The 21,265-nt window shown below is 44.3% G+C and overlaps 1 protein-coding gene across 1 annotated transcript in view; it reads right to left on the bottom strand.

Moving 5' to 3' along the window:
• Positions 1-21,265, bottom strand: part of dnah6 (dynein, axonemal, heavy chain 6) — a 133,121-nt gene continuing 111,856 nt past the window's right edge. The window contains exons 73-81 of the mRNA XM_070980316.1: positions 4,254-4,373; positions 3,965-4,086; positions 3,465-3,594; positions 3,173-3,300; positions 2,885-3,070; positions 1,474-1,546; positions 1,081-1,232; positions 375-597; positions 1-120 (exon numbers count right to left, since the gene is read on the bottom strand). Of these exons, the coding sequence (XP_070836417.1) occupies positions 17-120; positions 375-597; positions 1,081-1,232; positions 1,474-1,546; positions 2,885-3,070; positions 3,173-3,300; positions 3,465-3,594; positions 3,965-4,086; positions 4,254-4,373 (1,238 nt within the window). The 3' untranslated portion in view covers positions 1-16. The remainder of the gene's footprint in view (positions 121-374; positions 598-1,080; positions 1,233-1,473; positions 1,547-2,884; positions 3,071-3,172; positions 3,301-3,464; positions 3,595-3,964; positions 4,087-4,253; positions 4,374-21,265) is intronic.

Genomic DNA, 21,265 nt, shown 5'->3' with positions numbered 1-21,265 from the left:
GTCCTTTAATTAAGTCTTAATCATCCAACTGGCACAGGAGAGCAGAGGCCTTTGATATCCAATAGTCGCTGGGTCGCTTGGAGGGAAGCATTACTGTCACAACAAAATTAGTTGAGTGACCTGGAGGGGGACAGAAATGAAGGGTGAGGGAAAAAGTCAAATCTAAGTAACTATCCATTACAGTGGGAAATGGTGGAAGAGATTGTTCTGGACACCAAAACCCTCTAAAACAACTAGCGAGAAACCATCAAGGTGTAAGTCCAAAACAATAAGTCCCTGCCTGCTCATGCAGTATAAAATGTAAATACCTTCAAATGTAAAACTCTAACCAGTGTAAAGCAGTATGTGGGTGAGGGACTCAGGATGTACTGTACCAGTGGTGGACAGAGTTCCGGCTCTGGCTGAGGTCTTGTACAGAGGAGCATGGTATAGGTCAGGCTCAGGCACATAGTTCCGCTGTGGCTCAAAGTGCACCACTGGCAGCATGGCGTTCATCACCCGAGGCAGCGCATCCTCAATCACCATGCTGTCATCGTTCCAGCGACTGGAATCCATGAACATACCGTGCACGAGCACGCCGTCCTCTGGCTCTGGTAACTGTATTTCCACAAATGAGATGGAGGTGAAGATACATATTCACAGCAATCACTCCTCTCTTCTTTATGCATTGTTGTCTCCTGTGTGGCACACAGTATACGTTAACAATGTTCAGACCATCACTGCTCCTTTTAGAAGCTGGGTTACCAACAGAGACATAACACTGCTTTGTGAATCTTTATACAGCTACTTTACCAAAGCTTTATGGATTTCATTGTCAAAGCAGAGACCTGTAGAAGAGTTGGCAGGATGGTTTAGTAAGGTCACATCACATCTGGACAGGCTGGATTTGATGTCCAGTGCAAAGTGTGAGACACTTTAGGGGAATATGCAAAAGGCTTATTTCATTTCTTGTCCAGGCTGTGATACCACTCTCATGTCTGCACAATAAATATGAAGCAATTGCCAGCAGAGGGTTAACCTTGCTTAGCACAGAGACTAGAGATAGTGGCTAGAGACTATCTAGGATAGTAGAGATAGTACCTCCTCATCCATGTCCAGTTTAGTGTTATTGGCCAGAGAGCGCAGAGCCTCGCAGACTGCTGCCTGGTCTCTGTACACTGGCACCATGTTGAAGCGGAAGTTGAGCTCATCAATGGGCAAATTGTAGTGCCTGGCATGATTCTGAAGCACCCCTACAGGCCGGCAGGTAGAGGAGAACATGAACAATATTTCATCAAGTTCTTTTGCAAGATATAACACATCACTAGTGGCAACTGTGGATATTGTTGAGCTGTTAGGAGATAATGACATTATTTTGATGTGTATTTGAAAGCATAGTTAGCGTGATCACTATATTCTAGCAGCATTGAAAGTTGCCTTGCTGCTACAGTTCATTAAAAACATGGAAGATATTTTGGTGCTGCTGTCTTTTACCAGTGAGAAAGCCTTGAGGGAAGAAGAATCCTGAGATCCAAAAAGATTTGGGCTGACCACGTGTGATCCAAGTCTAGTAAGCCAGAGAGAGAGCGAGGGATGTACAGTAGTTAAAATGTGTGCATGTTTAAATAATTTTTTTATGGGTTATGTTCAGTGTTTAACAAGCCATGATGATTACAGGCATCCTTTTATTTATGGGACCTGAAAGTGACTCAGTGACTCCACTTTGACAGTGAGGTGGAGTCTCTCTTCTGAGGTAGTGAGCATGTGCAGTCTGACTCAGTGGCTACTCATCACTTTATGAACTGAGACAACTCTTCCGTTTGTCCCCTTTGTGTGTGTGTGTGTGTGTGTGTGTGTGTGTGTGTGCATGTAAGAGTGAATTTAAGTGATTGTGCAACACACATGTTCAGACCAGTCTCACAAAGAGCAGCTTAATTCAGGGGAGATGAACCAAATGCTGAAAGAGGGTGTACTGGGAGAGGGAGAGGGAGGGAGGGAGGGAGGGAGGGAGGGAGGGAGGGAGAGGGAGAGAGAGAGAGAGAGAGAGAGAGAGAGAGAGAGAGAGAGAGAGAGAGAGAGAGATGGTCTGTGCTGCTGGGAAGAACACAGAATGTTCATGTGTTATTGGCGCTTTTTGTCTTGATGAGAAAACACACACACAGGCACGCAAACCAGTATGCATAGTGGGAGCTCTCTGATTGATACAAAGAGAGACTTGAGCCAGAAGGAAGAGAATCCTATTATCATAATTTTGATTCATTTACATGCTTGTCCATTATCTTTACTGAGCCAAAACAGGCTTTAAACAACCTATCTATACAGCTCAATGTCAGCAAGTGCATTATGGCTGATTTATAGTTCTGCACTGAATGAACACAGAGCCAATGTTCATCGGTGTGAGCATTTATTTGTGTGCTGGTGTGTCTGCATTGCTCAGCAATTCCTCTGCCAAACGTGGGTTGGCTGTGGGGTTCTATGTCACTGTGTTGAGTTTATCCGTGTACTTTCTATGTGAAGATCAAACAATAGCAACTGAGAGGGAGCAGATCATGAGCGGACGAGTTTTCTGTGCTTGTCATGGATGAGGAAATGTATTTCAGATATTTTCAGATCTCAGCAGGTACATTTGGCAATTTTTGTGGTCTGCAACCATTTATCTCACATTGGTGTATGAACAGTATGCCTGTAGATATTACTCAGTGAAGGAAATGGGGTGCTACCAAGCGCATCAATCACAGGCGCTGTGGTCTGCGTCATTACATTTCTAGGCAGGTTCACATCAGGCCACAGCGTAGGATACACGGCTACGCTGTATGCACGACATAGATGTAACACAGAAGTATAAATCAGCCTTAAGACGCACATGTGTTGTGTGCTCGTATTTCTTTCCATTTCTTATTCAAACCTGGACAAAGGAGGTCCTGAGGGCCAGGTCTCTGACCCAGGAGGCCAGGGGTTTGAGGGAGGGGTAGGCTGACTTTGCCCAATGGGTGGGAACCTGGTTGTTCAGGAAGCTTGTGTATATGCGGTCCATCTCCTCTGACATCACCACCAGACCTGCTATGGCCTTCTGCAGAGTCATAAGAGACACCTGGGAAACACAAAAATCTTATACATCACAATGAAGTGGTGGAAAGATCAATGAAAGTATTTTAAAATGCTGTTTATTTCTGAGATATATACTGTATGTCACCCTGAGCACTCTCAGCAGGTTGTTGAATCGGTCTGTCTCTTGGCCCAACATGACTGTCAGGGAGTTAAGGCGACCATTTTTGTCTCGGACAAACAGAGTTTCCACTGCCTCGTCCATGTTCAGACGCTCTGCACACAGGCAGGCAGACAAGCAGGGAAACAAACCAGGAAGACAGGTAGACAGACAGACAGACAAGACAGACATGAACAACACAGCATTAGGTACTGATACACATCCTCAACAAAGGCCAAGGCGTATGTGTGTGCATGTGTGTGTGTGTGTGTGTGTTTACCAGGTAGCTTGGCTAAGATGGATTCAGCGAGCTCACACACGATGTCATCGTTACTTTTAGCTCCATCACGGGCTGATGAGCGAGGATTAACATCCAGTATGGTGTTGATTAGAGTCACGGTTTCTTGTCGCTATGGAGGCAAACAAATAGAAACACACTCAATCAACGACACACACTGGCATACTGTAGCATCCTTGTTTACTTATATTTTGCAGTTGCACTCTCACGCCTTCTGAGTACAAATGCTTTTATAACCGTCTATAAACTGTATGAGTATAAACTTTTCAACACATTCTCCATCTGCAAAACAAACACAATGAAAACAAAGAAGTCAATTGGTTTACAGCATGTGCTCATATGAGTCTATCAAGAAAAGCAAATCATATCAAATCGAATCATACATATTTGAGGTGGCAATTAACAGACTGACAGAAAGATGGGGATGTAGAGTTTTGCAGATTTGTCTGTTTTTTGTGTAAGATACGACAATTGTTCCTTACCTGGAAGGCCAGGTTGGCATTTTCATGCATGCCAAAGACTTCAGGATCATCTATGATTGGAAGAGACTCAATATATTTCTTATACTGCTCTAGCTCATCTGTCTCTGGGGCATAGTAGATACCTTAAACACACAAGCAACAAAAACATTTATCCAAAGAAAAAGAAATGCAATATTTGAGAGTATAAAATAGACATTTCATTATATTGCAAAGTGTTGCTGTTATTTTGTCCTCGCCCTGTATTTATACAGAGAGAAAGAGAGCAGGAGATAGCTTGAGATGAAAATACCTGAGGAGGAGAAGGTGTAGCCGGGCTCAAGGGTTTGAGGTGAGAAGAATCCTTTGAGGACTGTTCTGAGGCAGCGCTGGTCCCAGGCATCCGTCACTCTGCCTCCATATGTGATCTCACCTGGGGAGACAGACACGAACACCACATGGTATCAGTCTGTGTCAGCGTTTCTGTGTATCTGTTAGAAGAGGCTGGTTTTAATGACCATCCCTGCTTCAGCCCCAGTTTGAGCTTGGAGTGCCTCACTCAAACGTCACTTCAGGAGCAGCACAATAAATCACTTATTCTAAAGCAAACATTTTGAATAAGCCATTGAATATTTAGGAAATTTGAATATGGATGATTGACTGTAAAGTAAACAATGTCAGGAGAAAGCAAACCTGAAGAAATATTTAGCTGTTTTAAACATACATGGATCACTGACAGTGAGCTACTTGATCTTTGGCATGAATAAGTATATTGTTTTTTTTTTTGTTTTTTTTGTCCTGCTCTCTTCCTCCTCCTCCAGTTCAAAACTTGAGAGCCCTGCACAGGTAACATCAATAATAACGTGCATAGCCATTATTTATTTCATATAATCGAACCATCCATCCATCCATTTCCTTCTATACCGCCTATCCCTTTTTGGGGTCGTTGGGGGGGGCCAAGCGGGCAAGAGGTGGGTTTTTGGTCTGTGGGAGGAAGCACACGCACTACCTGCTGCGCCACCATGCTGCCCATAAAATCGAACCATTTTAAACAATATACATTTCTTGAACTCACATACTTATCGCTTTAGCTTGCGAGATAAAGATATTTACATGCCGATGAAGCTAGTTTAGTGCTATCGTCACTGGGATTAGAAGTGGACCAGTGCTAGCTAGTTAGTACTAAACAGCTATGAAACATATAACATTACCCCTCAAAAAATGCACTGTCCTCATAATTTTCGACCAGAGCATTAACAATCAAGCCAGATTTGGGATGAGTTCATGTGAACCAGTAACTTACTGTCTCAAATTTATAATTTCACTCGTAAACTGTGCAATAAGCAGGTTGATTCATCATGTCCGGGTTTATTTTTCCATATCAACCTTCTCACTCTTTCTGTGTTAACTTTACACAAAGTTACTGGTTCACATTAATTCATCCCAAATCTGGCTTGATTGTTAATGCCCTTTCGAAAATTATGAATGATAGCACCCAGTAACGATAGCACTAAGATAGCTTCATCGGCATGTAAATATCTTTCGCTTGCTTTGCAAGCTAAAGCAATAAGTATGTGAGTCCAAGATATGTATATTGTATAAAATGGTTCGATTTTCTGAAATCAATATTAGCTATGCGCGTTATTATTGATGTTACCTGTGAAGTCATTGAGGTTTGGGGTGGATTCTTCCGGACCACTCACTCATAGTTAACTGCGGGGGGGCCTCGCATGTTTAAGTTACCGGGCTGATTGTCAGAGAAGCAACAATGTATCTGTAACCCACTGTCTCTGCTTGCCCGCTGTCGGACTCTCTGCACCATCCCTGGACTCTGTGTTGTGACTTATTTTGTGTTTGTGGTGGTGCGGAGAGAAGGAAGCACCGGGCACAGGGTTTGGGATTGTGGTTCAAGGCCTTGGCTGCCTTTTATTCCACATTCACACTCTTCAACTCTGCCGTCTGCACTTGCAGTAGCTGCTGGTCTCATCACCTTGCGGAGCAAGTAAAAATAAACTTTTTTTTAGAAATAAATATCTTACCCAGAAAAATAATATATTAAGATTTGCACTTTACTAATCACAGCACAAACACGCTACAGGGAGGAGGAGACTGTACACACGCCATGCTTTTTGTGAAATTATTTTTTCTGCGTTTGACCCATCCTCGGTCCGTCGTTCCTCCGCTGCCAGCCGATGCCAATGCCCGCGCCCGGGGACCCATCCTTTTTTCGTCACCGTTGGTCACGCGGTGATCTTCTTACATGTTTTTAGTGGGGGTTATTTAAGGAGGAAACCCAGGGTGAACACGGGGAGAACATGCAAACTCCACACAGAAAGGCCCCCTTTTTTCCTCGAGCACCAAGACATGGTGGAGGACACGCCACCAGCGCCCACAGCAGGATTCGAACTGGGGGGACCTTCTAGCTATGAGGCGACAGTGTTACCACTTGTGCCACCGTGGTACCCAATGTCTTACTCAACAAAAATAAACATAACAAAAAAACATTAATCACATGAAAATAATTACTGTCTAATTAAATTACATACAGCCGTCAGAAAGGAGTAAATGGCAAACATAATATTACATTCTCAACTCAAACACTTAGCAAACAAAAGAAAATGAATGCCCTGCCCTGCCAATCGTCTACTCATATCCAGAATGCTAACCGCTTGTAGCCGCGCCTCACTAAACTCGTCAAATGGGTTAAAATGCAGTTAACTGTCAATCAAACATATAGCAAACTTTCGTCTAACATGCAAAGCAACAGTACACATGAACCAGCTAACACAATGGGTGGTTTTAGCGCTGATATTTAACATAATGCAGGACGCTGTTACAACGCTTACCTTGCGGAGCAAGTAAAAATAAACTTAAAAAAACATGGCGTCTGCCCTTAAGGGGACAAACAGAGCGAATCTGCTATAGAATAGACAGCGCAACAGTGCCACCCTCTGACATAAAGAGGCAACTGCCCGCCATCAATTAACAGCCTTACATCTGCCCTGCCTTTAATTGATGGCGCCCCTGCCATCAGACTTGATCAAATACAACAAATACATACAGTGATAATTCAGCTAAGACCACCCACTCAACAAATGTGAAACTCGACAGACATCATTTGAACTAAATAATAATAGTAACAATAATAATGTGAGGTGAATAAATCACTGCTGTGTCATGACTGTGTCTATGTGGCTGCCACTCAGGTGTATGTACTACGTCTGCTACATGTGGCGTGCAGCCCTGCTCACTTTAACCCGCTGCCATAACTCCCATCCTCTTTTTATCTTCTGTTGGTCACTCTCCAACTTCATGACCTGTAACTCACAGCACAGTTTCTTTGGGAGATGGCGATTCCTTGGTGGGTTTCTCCTTGGAGGACTGGGACTCACAGGTGCACTGTCATCCCCCACAGCTCCATGTGTCTTCCCGCCTTCACTCGTTTGTCCTGCATCCATGTTCTCCATGCTTGTGTGTTCGCCCTGCCCATTTGTTGTCTCAGTTAGACTCCTCTCCACACATTCCTCCGCATCCTCTGTCCCCCAGTCCTCTGCTGCATCCGACTCAGTGTCTTCATCTCTTGCATCCACGTCTGGCTCTGCCTCCTCTCTCACCACTTCACTGACCTGTTCCACTGGAAGAAACACACACTGGGTAAGGAGGTTGCAGTGGATGACTCTTTCTGCTCCACCACCCTCTAGACGCACCACATACACAGGGATGTTCGGTTGCTTCTTCACCACAATGTATGGACGGGGCTCCCATCTATCTCCCAGTTTTTGCTGCCCCTCCACATGACACACCTTGACCAGGACTCTGTCCCTCGGGCTAAAAAACTTGGCTCTTTGCTTTCTGGTCATAGTACTTCTTCTGCTGCCCTTTAGCACGCGCTATTACATTTGGTTGGCCTGAGCATATGCCTGTGACAGACATTCATGGAGTGTCTGGACATAATCACTGTACCCACATGGCTTGTCCTTGGAGGAAAGCCCAAAGATCAGGTCAACTGGGAGCCTGGGATGTCTACCGAACATCAGGTAATATGGTGCGAACCCGGTCGAGTCATGCCATGTGCAGTTGTATGCGTGTGTCATAGCATCCAAATGCTCATGCCAAAGGGGCTTCAGGTGAGGTTCCAAGGTCCCCAGCATGTTCAATAGAGTCCTATTGAACCTTTCAGTGGTCCCATTGCCCTGGGGGTGGTAGGGTATGGTGTGGGTCTTAGTGATCCCAGTACACTTACACAGCTCCCTCACAACAGCACTTTCAAAATTGCGCCCTTGGTCTGCATGCAATTTTGCAGGGAAGCCAAACCTGCAGAAGAAGTTTTTCCACAGCACCTTAGCCACTGTGCTGGCTTTCTGGTCTTTAGTGGGGTAGGCCTGGGCATAACGGGAGAAGTGGTCTGTCACAATGAGAACATTTTCTATTCCACCTTTGGATTTCTCCAGGCTCAAACGTCCACACACACAAGCTCCATGGGTGCGCTGCTGTGGATGCTGACCAGTGGAGCTCTGAGGTCTGATGTGGGAGTCTTCCTGAGACAGCACCTCTCACACTGTTCACACCAAGCCTTTATGTCCTGAAACATTCTTGTTTCAGTAAAATCTCTCTCTTATCATCTGCAATGTTCTCTCAAAGCCCAAGTGACCTGAGTCATCATGAAGAGCAATTTTGACCGATGTGCGGAGACTCTCTGGCAGTACAAGCTGCTCCACTGTCCCTCTCTGGCCATCTTGAATGTGGCGGTACATAATACCTTCCTTTACCACTAACCACCTCCACTCCTTTAAGAGAAGGCACACGTGCCCACTGCCCCTAACCCTCTCACTGCGACGTGGTTTTTGATTCCGGCTTTTAAAGTGCAAGACTGGGCCAATGACAGGGTCTCCCTTCTGTGCTGCACGAACCTCCTGTGTTGTCATGGCAGGGAGTGACTCCATCCCCACGTCCCCATAGGGCTCACTAAATTGTGGAGGTAAGTTGGGCTCAGGCCCCTCAAAAGCAGCAGCACTCGCAAATGAAGGGCCTACTGGCTCTGGCATGTTTTGTGCCTCCCCGTGCTCACTGGTCCCCACCCACTGAGGGCAGGTTTGTAGGACCTGACTGACCTCCTGGTTGGACAAGCGAGAGAGGGCATCAGCATTTGAGTTATTCTGACCCCGTCTGTACTGGATGTCAAAGTTGAATGCAGACAGCTGAGACACCCACCGCTGGCCCGTAGCATCACATACTTGAGGGGGTTGTTATCGGTTTGGACAGAGAATTGGCGCCCGTAGAGATGGTCATAGAACTTGTCTGTCACTGCCCACTTCAGAGCGAGGAACTCGAGTTTGTGCTCTCTGCTGGCATAGGCTATCACCCTCTCCGCTCCATCTTGCACTTGTGCCAAAACAGCACCAAGCCCCCCCACCAGAAGCATCAGTCTGGAGAACAAACGGCAGGCTGTAGTCTGGGTAGCCCAGCACTGGAGCAGTCATTAGCTTTTCTTTCAAGGCCTGGAATGCCTCCTCACACTCGTTTGTCCACAAGAAGGGGGGGTCAGGACCCACACTTTTCCGTCCTCTTTTTTCCTCCTGGGGTCACCAGAGGTGAGGCGGTACAACAGAGCAGCTAAGGTGGAGTAGCCCTGCACGTACCGCCTGTAGTATCTGGCAAACCCCAAAAACTGCAGCACTTCTCTGCGGTTGGTAGGCTTCGCCCAGTCTTTGACCTTACTAACCTTCTCTGGGTCTGTCCTGATCCCCTCTGAAGACACCAGGTGACCCAAGTACTGCACTTCTTCTCTCAATAGTCGGCACTTGGAGGGCTTTAACTTCAAACCATGTTCCTGGAGTCGGCTGAACACCAGCTGCAGCCTCTCTAGATGCTCATCAAAGGTTTTGGAGAAAATAATAAGGTCATCGAGGTAGATCAGGAGATGAGTGAAGTTGAGATCACCAAAGCAGCAGGTCATGAGTCTCTGAAAGGTGGATGGGGCGTTCTGCAGCCCAAATGGCATTCTGTTTGCTTCAAACAGCCCCATCGGTGTGCTGAACGCTGTCTTGTGCCTGTCCTTCTCTGCTACTTCCACCTGCCAGTAACCAGATGTGAGGTCAAGAGTGGAGAAGTACTTTGCTTGAACCAGAGCCTCCAATGCCTCCTTTATTCGTGGCAGAGGGAATGCATCTCTCGTGCTGCAGGAGTTGAGCTTCCTATAGTCAATGCACAGCCTTAGAGAGCCATCTTTCTTGGTTACAATCATTACTGGAGATGCAATGTGGACTCTTACTAGGCCAGATGACTCCTGCAGTCTCCATCTCACTCAGCAATTGTCTGACGTCCTGCCACTGGGAAGGGGGGATCTTTCGATATGGGAGCCGAAATGGCTTAGAGTCAACCAGTGGGATTTCATGCTGCACAGTTTTGGTGTGGCCAAAGTCTGTGGGATGCTGCGAGAACACACCTACATTCTTCTCCACCAGGTCTTTAAGGAGGGAACGCTGGTGTTCATCCTCAACCGCAGCTTCACTAAGATCCACACCACAGCCCGCCACCACTTGATCGAAGCTCAGACATGCCTCTTTGTCCCCTTTATTCTCTCCATGCTTTTTTTCCTGGAAACTCCATAACATTGTTCACCAGGAAAGCATTGGCCAGGTTTGTGGTTTGATTGTAATAGCGCGCTCAGACAGGTTCATTACTTTGATTGGGGCACAACTTTTCTTTACATCAGCGAGGACTCTGGCAACCAAGAGGTTTTGGGGTAATTGCAAGGAGGGGTGGCCTTCAATCATTGCTGTGTAAGTCTTTCGTGGGGGACCAGCTTTAATCTTGCACATTAAATCCATTTCCTTCCCACCAGGAATGCGAATCTTACGGCCCGTGTATACAGCAGGGCCCACCATGTCGTCCATTTCACTCTGTTTGGCATCTCTAGTCTCCAGTAGAGCTGTATACCACTCTGGATGGCTTTCTTTGACTTGGTGGAGAAACTGCTGGCCATAAGTTGCTTGGAGGTGACTTTTGGCAGCACGAATGACATTGGTCCCTACCAGCAAGGGGACTGAGGAGCAATACTCAGAATCTGGAACAACAAAAGCTGGTACATTTTTATACTCCTTCCCTAGTATCTTCAGTTCAATGTATAGGATACCATGGTAGGGCACATTTTGGCCTGCAGCACCCTCTATGGGTACTTTAGAAAACTGCAGCTTTTGTTCTCTTAGGATGGGTTGGTTACGCCAGTATTTGTATGTAATACTGGTTACTTGTGAGCCAGAGTCAATGAGAACCCTACACTTTATTCCACTGACTTCCACCTCCCCCTCGTTCCTCGGACCCACTAAGGGAGGGCTCTTTTCTCCATCACTAGTCTTTTCTTCCTGCTGTAGGGGACCTTGCTGCTCGCCCATGGTTGCCCCGGTTTCCATGGGCTCTAGGCCATGTTCCCCTCTGCGGGGCTCGCTGGCTGAGATTGCTGAGCCCAGACAGGGTTGGGGTTAGGGAAGACGGCTCTACAGATACGGGCTATATGTCCCTGCCTCCCGCACCGATAGCATGCCACACCTGCACTGGAGATGGGAGTCACTGCTGGTGGCTGAAGTCTTGGTGGGGGTATGGGGGGTGGGGCAGTGATTCTGGCTTCAAGGTGAGACAGCTTAGCCATGTGTTCCTGTTGGTTAAGGGCGAACTGTTTGACCATCTCCATCAGCTCTGATAGCTCTGAGGCATGTTTTGTTCGTTCTGCCCTTGTGTTGACAGTACTCTCAGATGCGACATGCACTTGCGCAATGGGTTTCTTTGACTTGTGTGGTGACTGGAACTTCTTAGTCTCTCTTGCTAGATTCCGTAGCTCAACCTGCAGTTCCCGGAAGCTTAAAAGCCTAGGTTTCATGGGTGCAATCCTTGCATAGACCTCCTCATCAGTAAGTCCTCTCAAAAACTGCCGGGTGAGTTTACTGTCTCGATCAGGAGAGAGCCTGGCTCCTCTTTGACTTTCTTCCACAGCCCTCAATATAGACTCCAGTGCAATGGCATAAGAGCAGGCAGACTCACCTTGCCGCTGGCTGCGCTCATAGAAGTCGGCCAGAGGATCCAAGGAGCCCTTGGTGCCCATAAGGGTTGGCTTGGGGTGGGAGAGAAGGGCCTGTAGTAGCCTGTAGGGTTGAGTGTGACACAGGAGCAGGTGGGGGTTCATGGAGATTAGCCTGATGCAAGGGAGCGGGAGTAGACAGAGTCTGCATTGATGGCTAGGGCAGAGGGGCGTCCTCTGGTGAGAGGACACTTGGCAAGCTGTAATCTAACCTGCTGGTCTGTCTGGGGTGACCTCTGACTGGGGTGACGTCAAAACTGGATAAGGGGGGCTGTGTTGAAGCTCCAAAGCCTTGAAAGATAGGTGGATTGGCTGGGGTAATATAGTGAAGTGACAGCACTGGGGGTGTTGGGGTAAGTGGTGAACCTAATTCAGGTCCCAGGTGGTGCCTTTGGGCCTGGTGGTCATGGAGGTGTTGCTGCAGGTGTGAGTCAGCAAGCCGGGTGGGGTTTTTGGTATGCTTGGGTCTTACTGCCGGCTGTGGGCTCGCTGTGCCAGAGCCTGCCACGGCCCCATCACTCAAAGGGTGGAATTGGGTTCCATCTGCTCCTTGGTAACGGCTTGTAGATGCAGTATGGGAGGGCTGAAGACTTGAAGCTGCTGCAGAGGGTGCCTCTAACTTCAACTGGGAATCAGTGTAATCAGCCAACATTTTCTTTTGCTTCTTAATTCCCACTAGCTGGTGCTAAATACATATGTTGGAAACTTCTTTCAGTATTTAAGGTGGCGTGTGAGACTATTTGCATGTAAAGTTAGTATAACTTAATAATAATCAATGATGCTGTGGTAAAATGTGGAGAACACAGTTATCAAACTTTAACCAAAACTTCCATCAAACAAGAATAAAGCACCATTCGTCAATATGCAACTCTTGATGACACTTCAAGGATAGAAATAAGACACTAGCAATGTGAACTTGAATGCTACTCAAAGTCAAATTTCTAACAAAGACTCACACAAAGCATTATCTTGAAAACACCGCACAAAGTTCTTTTTTTTTCCTTCTTAGATTTTTTAAAGACAACAATGAAGACGTTACAAGCACTTCAATGTCCCACCGTAAACTTGGTAGGGTACGGTGTCGAATGTTGGACGTTCTACTGGACAGTCTCCAGAAACAGGAACGCAGCAGGATACCAACTGTCCATTATTATGATGATACAGTTTCTTCAAGCACAGTTCACTCACTGCTGATCACACAGGCCAGCGCCCAACATCGTCTGTATAGGTTTTGGCCTTGAGGAGTCACAATCCGGGTCACGGCACCAAAGATGTAACCCACTGTCTCTGCTTGCCCGCTGTCGGACTCTCTGCACCATCCCTGGACTCTGCGTTGTGACTTATTTTGTGTTTGTGGTGGAGTGTTGTGCGGAGAGAGGGAAGCACCGGGCACAGGGTTCGGGATTGTGGTTCAAGGCCTTGGCTGCCTTTTATTCCACATTCACACTCTTCAACTCTGCCGTCTGCACTTGCAGTAGCTGCTTGGTCTCATCACCTTGCAGAGCAAGTAAAAATAAACTTTTTTTTAGAAATAAATATCTTACCCAGAAAAATAATATATGTCTTACTCAACAAAAATAAACATAACAAAAAAACATTTATCACATGAAAATAATTACTGTCTAATTAAATTACATACAGCTGTCAGAAAGGAATAAATGGCAAACATAACATTACATTCTCAACTCAGACAGCAAACAAAAAAAATGAATGCTCCGTCCTGCCCTGTCAATCGTCTACTCATATCCAGAATGCTAACCGCGCTCATAGCCGCGCCTCACTAAACTCGTCAAATGGGTTAAAACGCAGTTAACTGTCAATCAAACAAATAGCAAACTTTCGTCTAACAAGCAAAGCAACAGTACACATGAACCAGCTAACACAATGGGTGGTTTCAGCGCTGATATTTAACATAATGCAGGACACTGCTACTACGCTTACCTTGCGGAGCAAGTAAAAATAAACTTTGAAAAAAAAAACCACGGCATCTACACGGAGACAAACCTCCAAGCTACGGTGCCCTTAAGGGGACAAACAGAGCGAATCTGCTATAGAATAGACAGCGCAACAGTGCCGCCCTCTGACATAAACTGCCCGCCATCAATTAACTGCCTTACATATCCATGACAACAAACTGTAACAGTAGCAAAGAGTTGCTGCGGTGTTTTGACAACGTTAACAAATAGACTAAATTAGTTGAATGCACATGTTTAAGGTTAACTTTCACCTCCAGATAGAGTTAACAATGGTAGAGGTGACTGAGCAGTGACTTTCTCCCGAAAAAAAGGCGAGGAATAGACGACATGCAGAGCTAACGTACGGAGAGGTGGGACTATTTTTATTCACAGCGGGGCTATTTTATTAGATAATATGTATTTCTGTTTAATTCAAAACTACATGAAAATTATTGTGTATTCCTCTTTCATATTGCCATTATTGGTACGCGTCGGGCCGAAGAAAGCCCCTCAGCTGTGGTATAATGAGCATATATCACGGCCTGTCGTGACTTAAGTTTGTAATAATAACAAGAGAGAGAGAGAGAGAGAGCGAGCGAGCGAGCGAGCGAGCGAGCGAGAGAGAGAGAGAGAGAGAGAGAGAGAGAGAGAGAGAGAGAGAGAGAGATCAAAGGCACAGAGCAGTGCCAGAAATGTGGCTTTGATGCGCTTTGAAGATGGGATGGGTGGCTTTGTGACGTCACCATTACGTCGGAGCCTCAATACTATAAATTCATCAAATTCAAAAGACACAAAACACATTCTAAGACAACAGGCTCAGAGACAAACCATATTTCAGGAACACATTTTTCTGCAACTTTTTTTTATTTCTTTTCAGTTCTTGTAGGTCAATATGTATAACAGAAGAGATGGCGATGGCCAAAATCGGCCACACATTAACAATGTGCCTCCAAGAGGAAATCAGCCAGAAATACCTTGGTACGTTCGTTGGATAGCACTTCTCATCAGTCGAGGAATGCCCCAGCAAGCTGGCATGCGTTTATTGCAAGTTTACCTTGCATTAGAAGATATTAACAACAATGTAAACCCTGTCTACAATGACGACCCTATCAATATCAATGTTGCAAACCATGAAAACAATGACGACGATGAAAACGATGGTGACGACGAAAACGATGACGACGACGAAAACGATGGTGACGTCGAAAACAATGACGACGACGAAAACGATGGTGATGACAATAATGCTAATAACCTCAACACTGACGTGGGAATTGAAGACGTCAACCTCCTGCCTGGAGGATTGGAGTCTGATGGCTCCTCTGACAGTGACACCGACCATGAAAATAACAATACAAGACAAGACAGGAAAACTGTTAATTGTCCAGTCAGGCATGCAGGGGCCAGTGCTGGAGCTGCAGACGAAGACCCTATGCCTGGTCCATTCTGGAATTGCCTAAGAGAGCATGATACAGATGAAGATGAGAGAGGTAGCACAGATATCAGATGGTGGGAGTCTGACAGCCTCCCTGACAGTGACACTGACTGTGCTACTGATGAAGATGAGGACCCTCTCCCTGGTCCATCCAGGAAACGGTCAAGAGAGCATGACAGAGATGCAGATGAAGATGAAAACGAAGACGAGAGACGTAGCGTACAAGTAAGGTGGCAAGAGTCTGACAGTATTTGCAATCTCAGTCTTCCTGAGGATGCAGGTGCTGTGGCAGAGACTGAGCAGGACATCAGCCAGCAGATGGAGGTGGACAACTCAAGTCCAGGGTGCTCTAGGAAGAGACCAAGGGAACACGATGAAGAGGACAGGGGAGGAATCAAACGATCCAAACGTTAAAATGAGACACCATCAATGAAGACTGACTTGTACAGTGAGATATTGGACTGGTTTTGACTCTATCCCCCGTCTGTCCAGCAGTCCCAGAAAGGATACAGGACACTCTATGGTCAGCCAGTTCCTCTTCTCCCATGCTAAAGTATTACAAAAATACTTACTTAAAATACTTACATACATTACATGAGGCAATCAGTAAGACACACAGACAAAAATCATCATTACAATCATTTTTTTGGCACCTATCAGCTGATTGTCCTGGAGGGGGATCCTTCTGTGAGTGGGCCCTCCTGAGGTTTCTTCTTTTCGGCCCCTTACTTTATTTAGGATTTTTTCCTCGCCTCTTGTTGAACGTCTAAGGTCTAGATGGGCGTCACTTTAATTAAGCTACCGGAAATCAATCAATCAATCAATCAATCAATCAATCAATCAATCAATCAATCAATCAATCAATCAATCAATCGTAAATTGTTAACTAATTAAATAAACAAATAAATAATAAATAAAAGAAATTTAAACGAACTAATAATATCTTAAAAATGTTAAAAATGATACAAAAAATAAAATAATAAAATCAATTTAAAAAAAATAAAGCTAAAACTGAATTTGCTCATTCTTTCTCACTGCTTCAGAATCCAAACAATGTTAGCATATGAAGTGCATTTGTTTAAACTTCCAGGGTATGAAATCATAAAAACTCACAGGAAAAGCCTCTGAAACCATCACAGGGATATGTTTTGTAAACCCCATCTCTGCAGATGGAATAGGTATTACAACCTCAGTCTTGCATTAAAGGCCCTGTTTACACCTGCCAATAACATGCATCTTGGGTGATCTGATCACAAGTGGGCAGCTGAGCCACACAGCTGTTCACAGCTGTGTCTGTCGTGCATCTCCAACGTGTCCAGCTGACCACTTGCATTCAGATTTTGTTACTGTCTATGTTACTTCCACTAGATGGTCAAAGCACTGCTCGCACAGAGATTACATGTTGCCATGTTTGTTTCACAGTGGCAGCAGCTCTTTGGAATGAGCAGTATTCAATCTGACATGCTTAACTACTACTTTAAACATGGTTTTACAACAGATTAAATACTTAACTTACTTGCTGATTCACATGGGATTGTACCAAGGAAACACACCCTTTGCAAAATGAGTGTGTCCAGCTTTGGACAGACCCTCCAGACAAACTGAGAGAAGACGACTATTTCTACTTCTTAGGCAAGTCCTTGATCCAGTTTTGCTTCCTTCAAACAATCCAGGTTTTTTGTTTCTTTGTTTTTTCCACAGTTTGATATAATAGCAATATTAGTTGCACTGCAGCAAATTACATTTTTGCATGCATTTATATTTCTGTGCAAACCCATCATATTTGACATAAAGACTAAAAGAAACAAAACGGGTTAGGACCACTGGATTATACACTCTGAAGATGTTGTAGAAGCCATTTTATAATGGTCTTTATTAGTTCAGTTTTACAGTGAATTTGAGTTTCATCTAATTTAAGTGGACAGTAAATTATTAATTGCATTATGTTATGAATATTAAGGAAAGAAAACTATTTATTCTTCTCTTAGCTTGAATTTATCTTAGTAATATTTGGTTATGGTGGAGTATCTAATCATGGCCAGGCACAGATGGTGTGGTTGTTCCTTACCGCAGTGAAGTTAGTTTTAAGTTGGTTATTGACAGACATTCGCTCCTAAGGCACTCCATGTAAAAATTAATAATAATTATTTGGAGATTTAAAATGTAAAACCAAGAGGTGTATCTCATGCAGCCAGGGGAGTACTATCATCCCACACTGATTTTGAGTCAATTGGTCACATGAAGCTATTGAGCTAAAATGCTATATCTGAAAAATTACTAATAATTATTTGGAGATTTAAAATGTAATACCAAGAGGTGTATCTCATGCAGCCAGTGGAGTATAATCCCACACTGATTTTGAGTCCATTGATAAGTGAGATTTTGTTGCACTTTTTTATGTCCTCCCCCCCCATCGTTTCTAGATAGGCTATTCTTTTTACATTGTACATCGTTTTGTAATTTTTAATTAATTTACATTAGAAGTTCAGCTCAATAGCTACCAAGTCATGTGACCAAAGGACTCAAAATCAGTGCGGGATTATGGCACTCCCCTGGCTGCATGAGATACACCTCTTGGTTTTACATTTTACACCTTTTTTCATTTTTTATTAATTTTTCAGATGTAAATATTAGCATTTTAGCTCAATAGCTCCCAGTTCATGTGACCAATTGACTCAAAATCAGTGTGGGATGATGGTACTCCACTGGCTGCATGAGATACACGTCTTGGTTTTACATTTTAAATCTCCAAACAATTATAATTAATTTTTTACATGGAGTGCCTTAGGAGCGAATGTCTGTCGAATATCCAACTTATAACTAACTTCACTGCGGTTTGGTACTTTTGCTCTATGAAGGTGAAGAAGAGCGTCACGGCAAATGTTTTTTGACCATTAATTTTTTGATCATGAATTATGCCTTTGGACTCTCTGTGGTCATGGATTCGCATTAATAATGGGAATTGTGGAACTAATGTGAAAATAAAGGAACACTAAGAACGGATCCGTGAAGTTGTTTTCATATTGTGGACTGTGGATACGTGTCAAATCACGAGACTGCTCCTTTCACCTAAGTGGCAATTTTATCTTCAGGGAAAATTGACACTACAGATGTGTTTCATATCTGTGTGGATTTAAAGTCAGAGGATAATCTAGGAAATTAACAAATGAGGTGTATGAAACAGTTAATGGATGTGGAACTTGCACAGCTGATCAATGAATTAGATCTCGATCATTTACTTTTCTGGGCCTGTGCTCCATTTTATATTTCAGAAATATACAAAAAACTGCACATGTTGCATTTTAGCTGCAATTTATCAAAAAACAAACAAAACAAACAAACAAACAAACAAACGAACAAAAAAAACCCAGCACGTTAACATTGGACGTCGTATGAACGCCCAGATCATGTCCATATTGCGTCCGTCCGTCCAAGACCAATTCACCCAAGGCTGATTCATATGTTTGTATTTTTAAAGCATTTAAAGCGTGTTTTGCACATGTTAAAGGATTGGAGGGGCGGGCTTCCCGGCTATGTTTGTATCTTTGCAATAGCATTTAAAGTATGCTGTGAAAATGTTTGCATATTTTTACAATAAAAATAGTGATAGATTCAAATTGAGCAATAGGAAAATAACCTGGAACAGTATGCCACCTTCTACAATGGGGCTACAGTTATGCATACAAACTAGAAGCAGCACAGTATAAAATCAATGTCTAAAATGAGTAATAATTTGACGTAGAAAAGATGTCCACAAGGACCACATTTGGACGTAAAAAAGACGTCCCCCAAAGACCACATTAGGACTAGGAATAGCTCACATATGGACATAACGTCACAAATCGACGTTCAAAAGACGTCTAAAAAAGATGTCGTCTGGAGTAACGTTCTGCACCTTCAGATGACCCGATTTAGACGTCCAAAAATAACTTTAAAAAGACGTCGTATGGACACCCCTTTGCGCAGAGCTGTAGTGCTTCCTTCATGAGCTAAAAATCTAAAAAATACATGAACCTCTGATCGCAGTCCAGTTCCTGTTGGCTGAAACATTAACATCTTAAACAATGTCCATTACCAACAATTCCTCTGACCTTACAATGTAATGTCAGTGTATGAATCAGTACACAACCAGTACTCCACCAAGTACTTACAAAGTACTTGCAGTATAATTTGTTTCTCCTTTCCTCTCCTTTCCTCTAAAGTACTCGGTAGGTACCTACTACTTACACAACTCCTTTCGCTAATGCACGGATCAGACTACACCGTGTCTTTGTCTTTGACGATGGTCACCTTGTCAGATCAAACCATCACAGTGCCATAAACTCTTGCCGTGTCTTGGTTGGGTGACTGGTAAGACGACATGAAATACCCCAACTAATCACAGCAGCAGTAAAAAGGACAAACTTGGGCAATTAGGGAACGAAAGGATATAAGGGTGTCACACGCAGATACTGACTAGGATTGCATTACACAAATGTTTAAAAAAAAAAAAAAAAAAAAAAAAAAAAAAAAAATCGAAAACACGCACATTGCAGCTTTAACCCCCCTCACTTGAAATCTATAACCAATCTTGTAACCTGAATTCTGAATGAACAAGTGCGCTGAAAGCTCGCCACCCCAGACCTGGTCAACTGTCTTTGCCAGCAGCGCACCGCTGGGCAAGTGGATTTTCGTAAAACGGCGGAGTCGTGCGCTCACGTCACCAACACCTCACAGGCAGGTTTCCACAGTGTCTGGCATTTCACTGCGATCAATAATTAGCAACAGCCGCAATTCAATGCAACTATCTGTGTCAGCACATACAGTCAGACCTAAATTTATATATTTTGATCAGTATCTCATCTGACCACATGGCAAGCGCGTTCGGCACGCGTAATGGTCACTCACCCTGACCGAATGCAAACAGGTGAAACAGGGATGCGAACTATCGGTTAACGTCGCTGTGCCAACCAGAAACAGCCGTGGCATCCTACAGAGCATATATACTGCATCTATCTCACAGCACTCGACAGACAGAGAGAGAGACAGATGAAAAAAATGTAAGTGATAATCGTTGTCCGCTATTACCCACGTCATTTCATTCCAAATACAAATGTTATCATTGTAATGCTTAACGTTATCTACAAAGATGGAGTACATCATTGCTTTGAGGACGATGATATATATATATATATATATATATATATATATATATATATATATATATATATATATATATATATATATATATATATATATATATATATATATATATATGCTGCGAAAAAAATAAACAGTATATACAAACGGGTGTGCAAAGTAATACAAACGGATGTCATGAGACATGAGAGACGTCAGTCTCCTCCTGGGAGAAGTTTGGGCGTCGGACACTATCCTGTGGGGTCTTAGTCACCCTCGAAACTTGCCATGGACTGAGATGAGAAGGAGGAGAAGATGCGCCAGCCGTGCAGTGCATGAAAATACCTAAGTCTGCGCCGCCAAGCCCCATCGGCGCAGCGGACCTGACCTTGCGCCGCGCCTGCGCCTGCGGAATCGAAAATAGAGCCCATAAAGTTTACATAGGCAGCAACATCATACAGTCAGTGTGCAGACGCCCGGTTGCTGTTCACGATTGACCATGACGCTGGTAATTGGTCGGCCACGACAAAATCCACATCAAAATACGCCTTGGGCGGTATATGTTGTATTAACGCAAAATAAAAAGTGCCAATGTGGATCCAAGTGAGGGCACATGTCATCCGTGCAGCTCTGTGGATTATTATTGTGTGTGTAATAGTGAAAAAGAAAAAAGGGGGGGGGGGGGGGGGGGAGAGAGAGAGAGAGAGAGAGAGAGAGAGAGAGAGTGAGAGATCAAAGGCACA

The sequence above is a fragment of the Chaetodon trifascialis genome, chromosome 2, assembly GCF_039877785.1.
Source record: "Chaetodon trifascialis isolate fChaTrf1 chromosome 2, fChaTrf1.hap1, whole genome shotgun sequence".
Taxonomy (NCBI): Eukaryota; Metazoa; Chordata; class Actinopteri; order Chaetodontiformes; family Chaetodontidae; genus Chaetodon; species Chaetodon trifascialis.
This window is presented reverse-complemented; position numbering and strand designations above follow the sequence as displayed.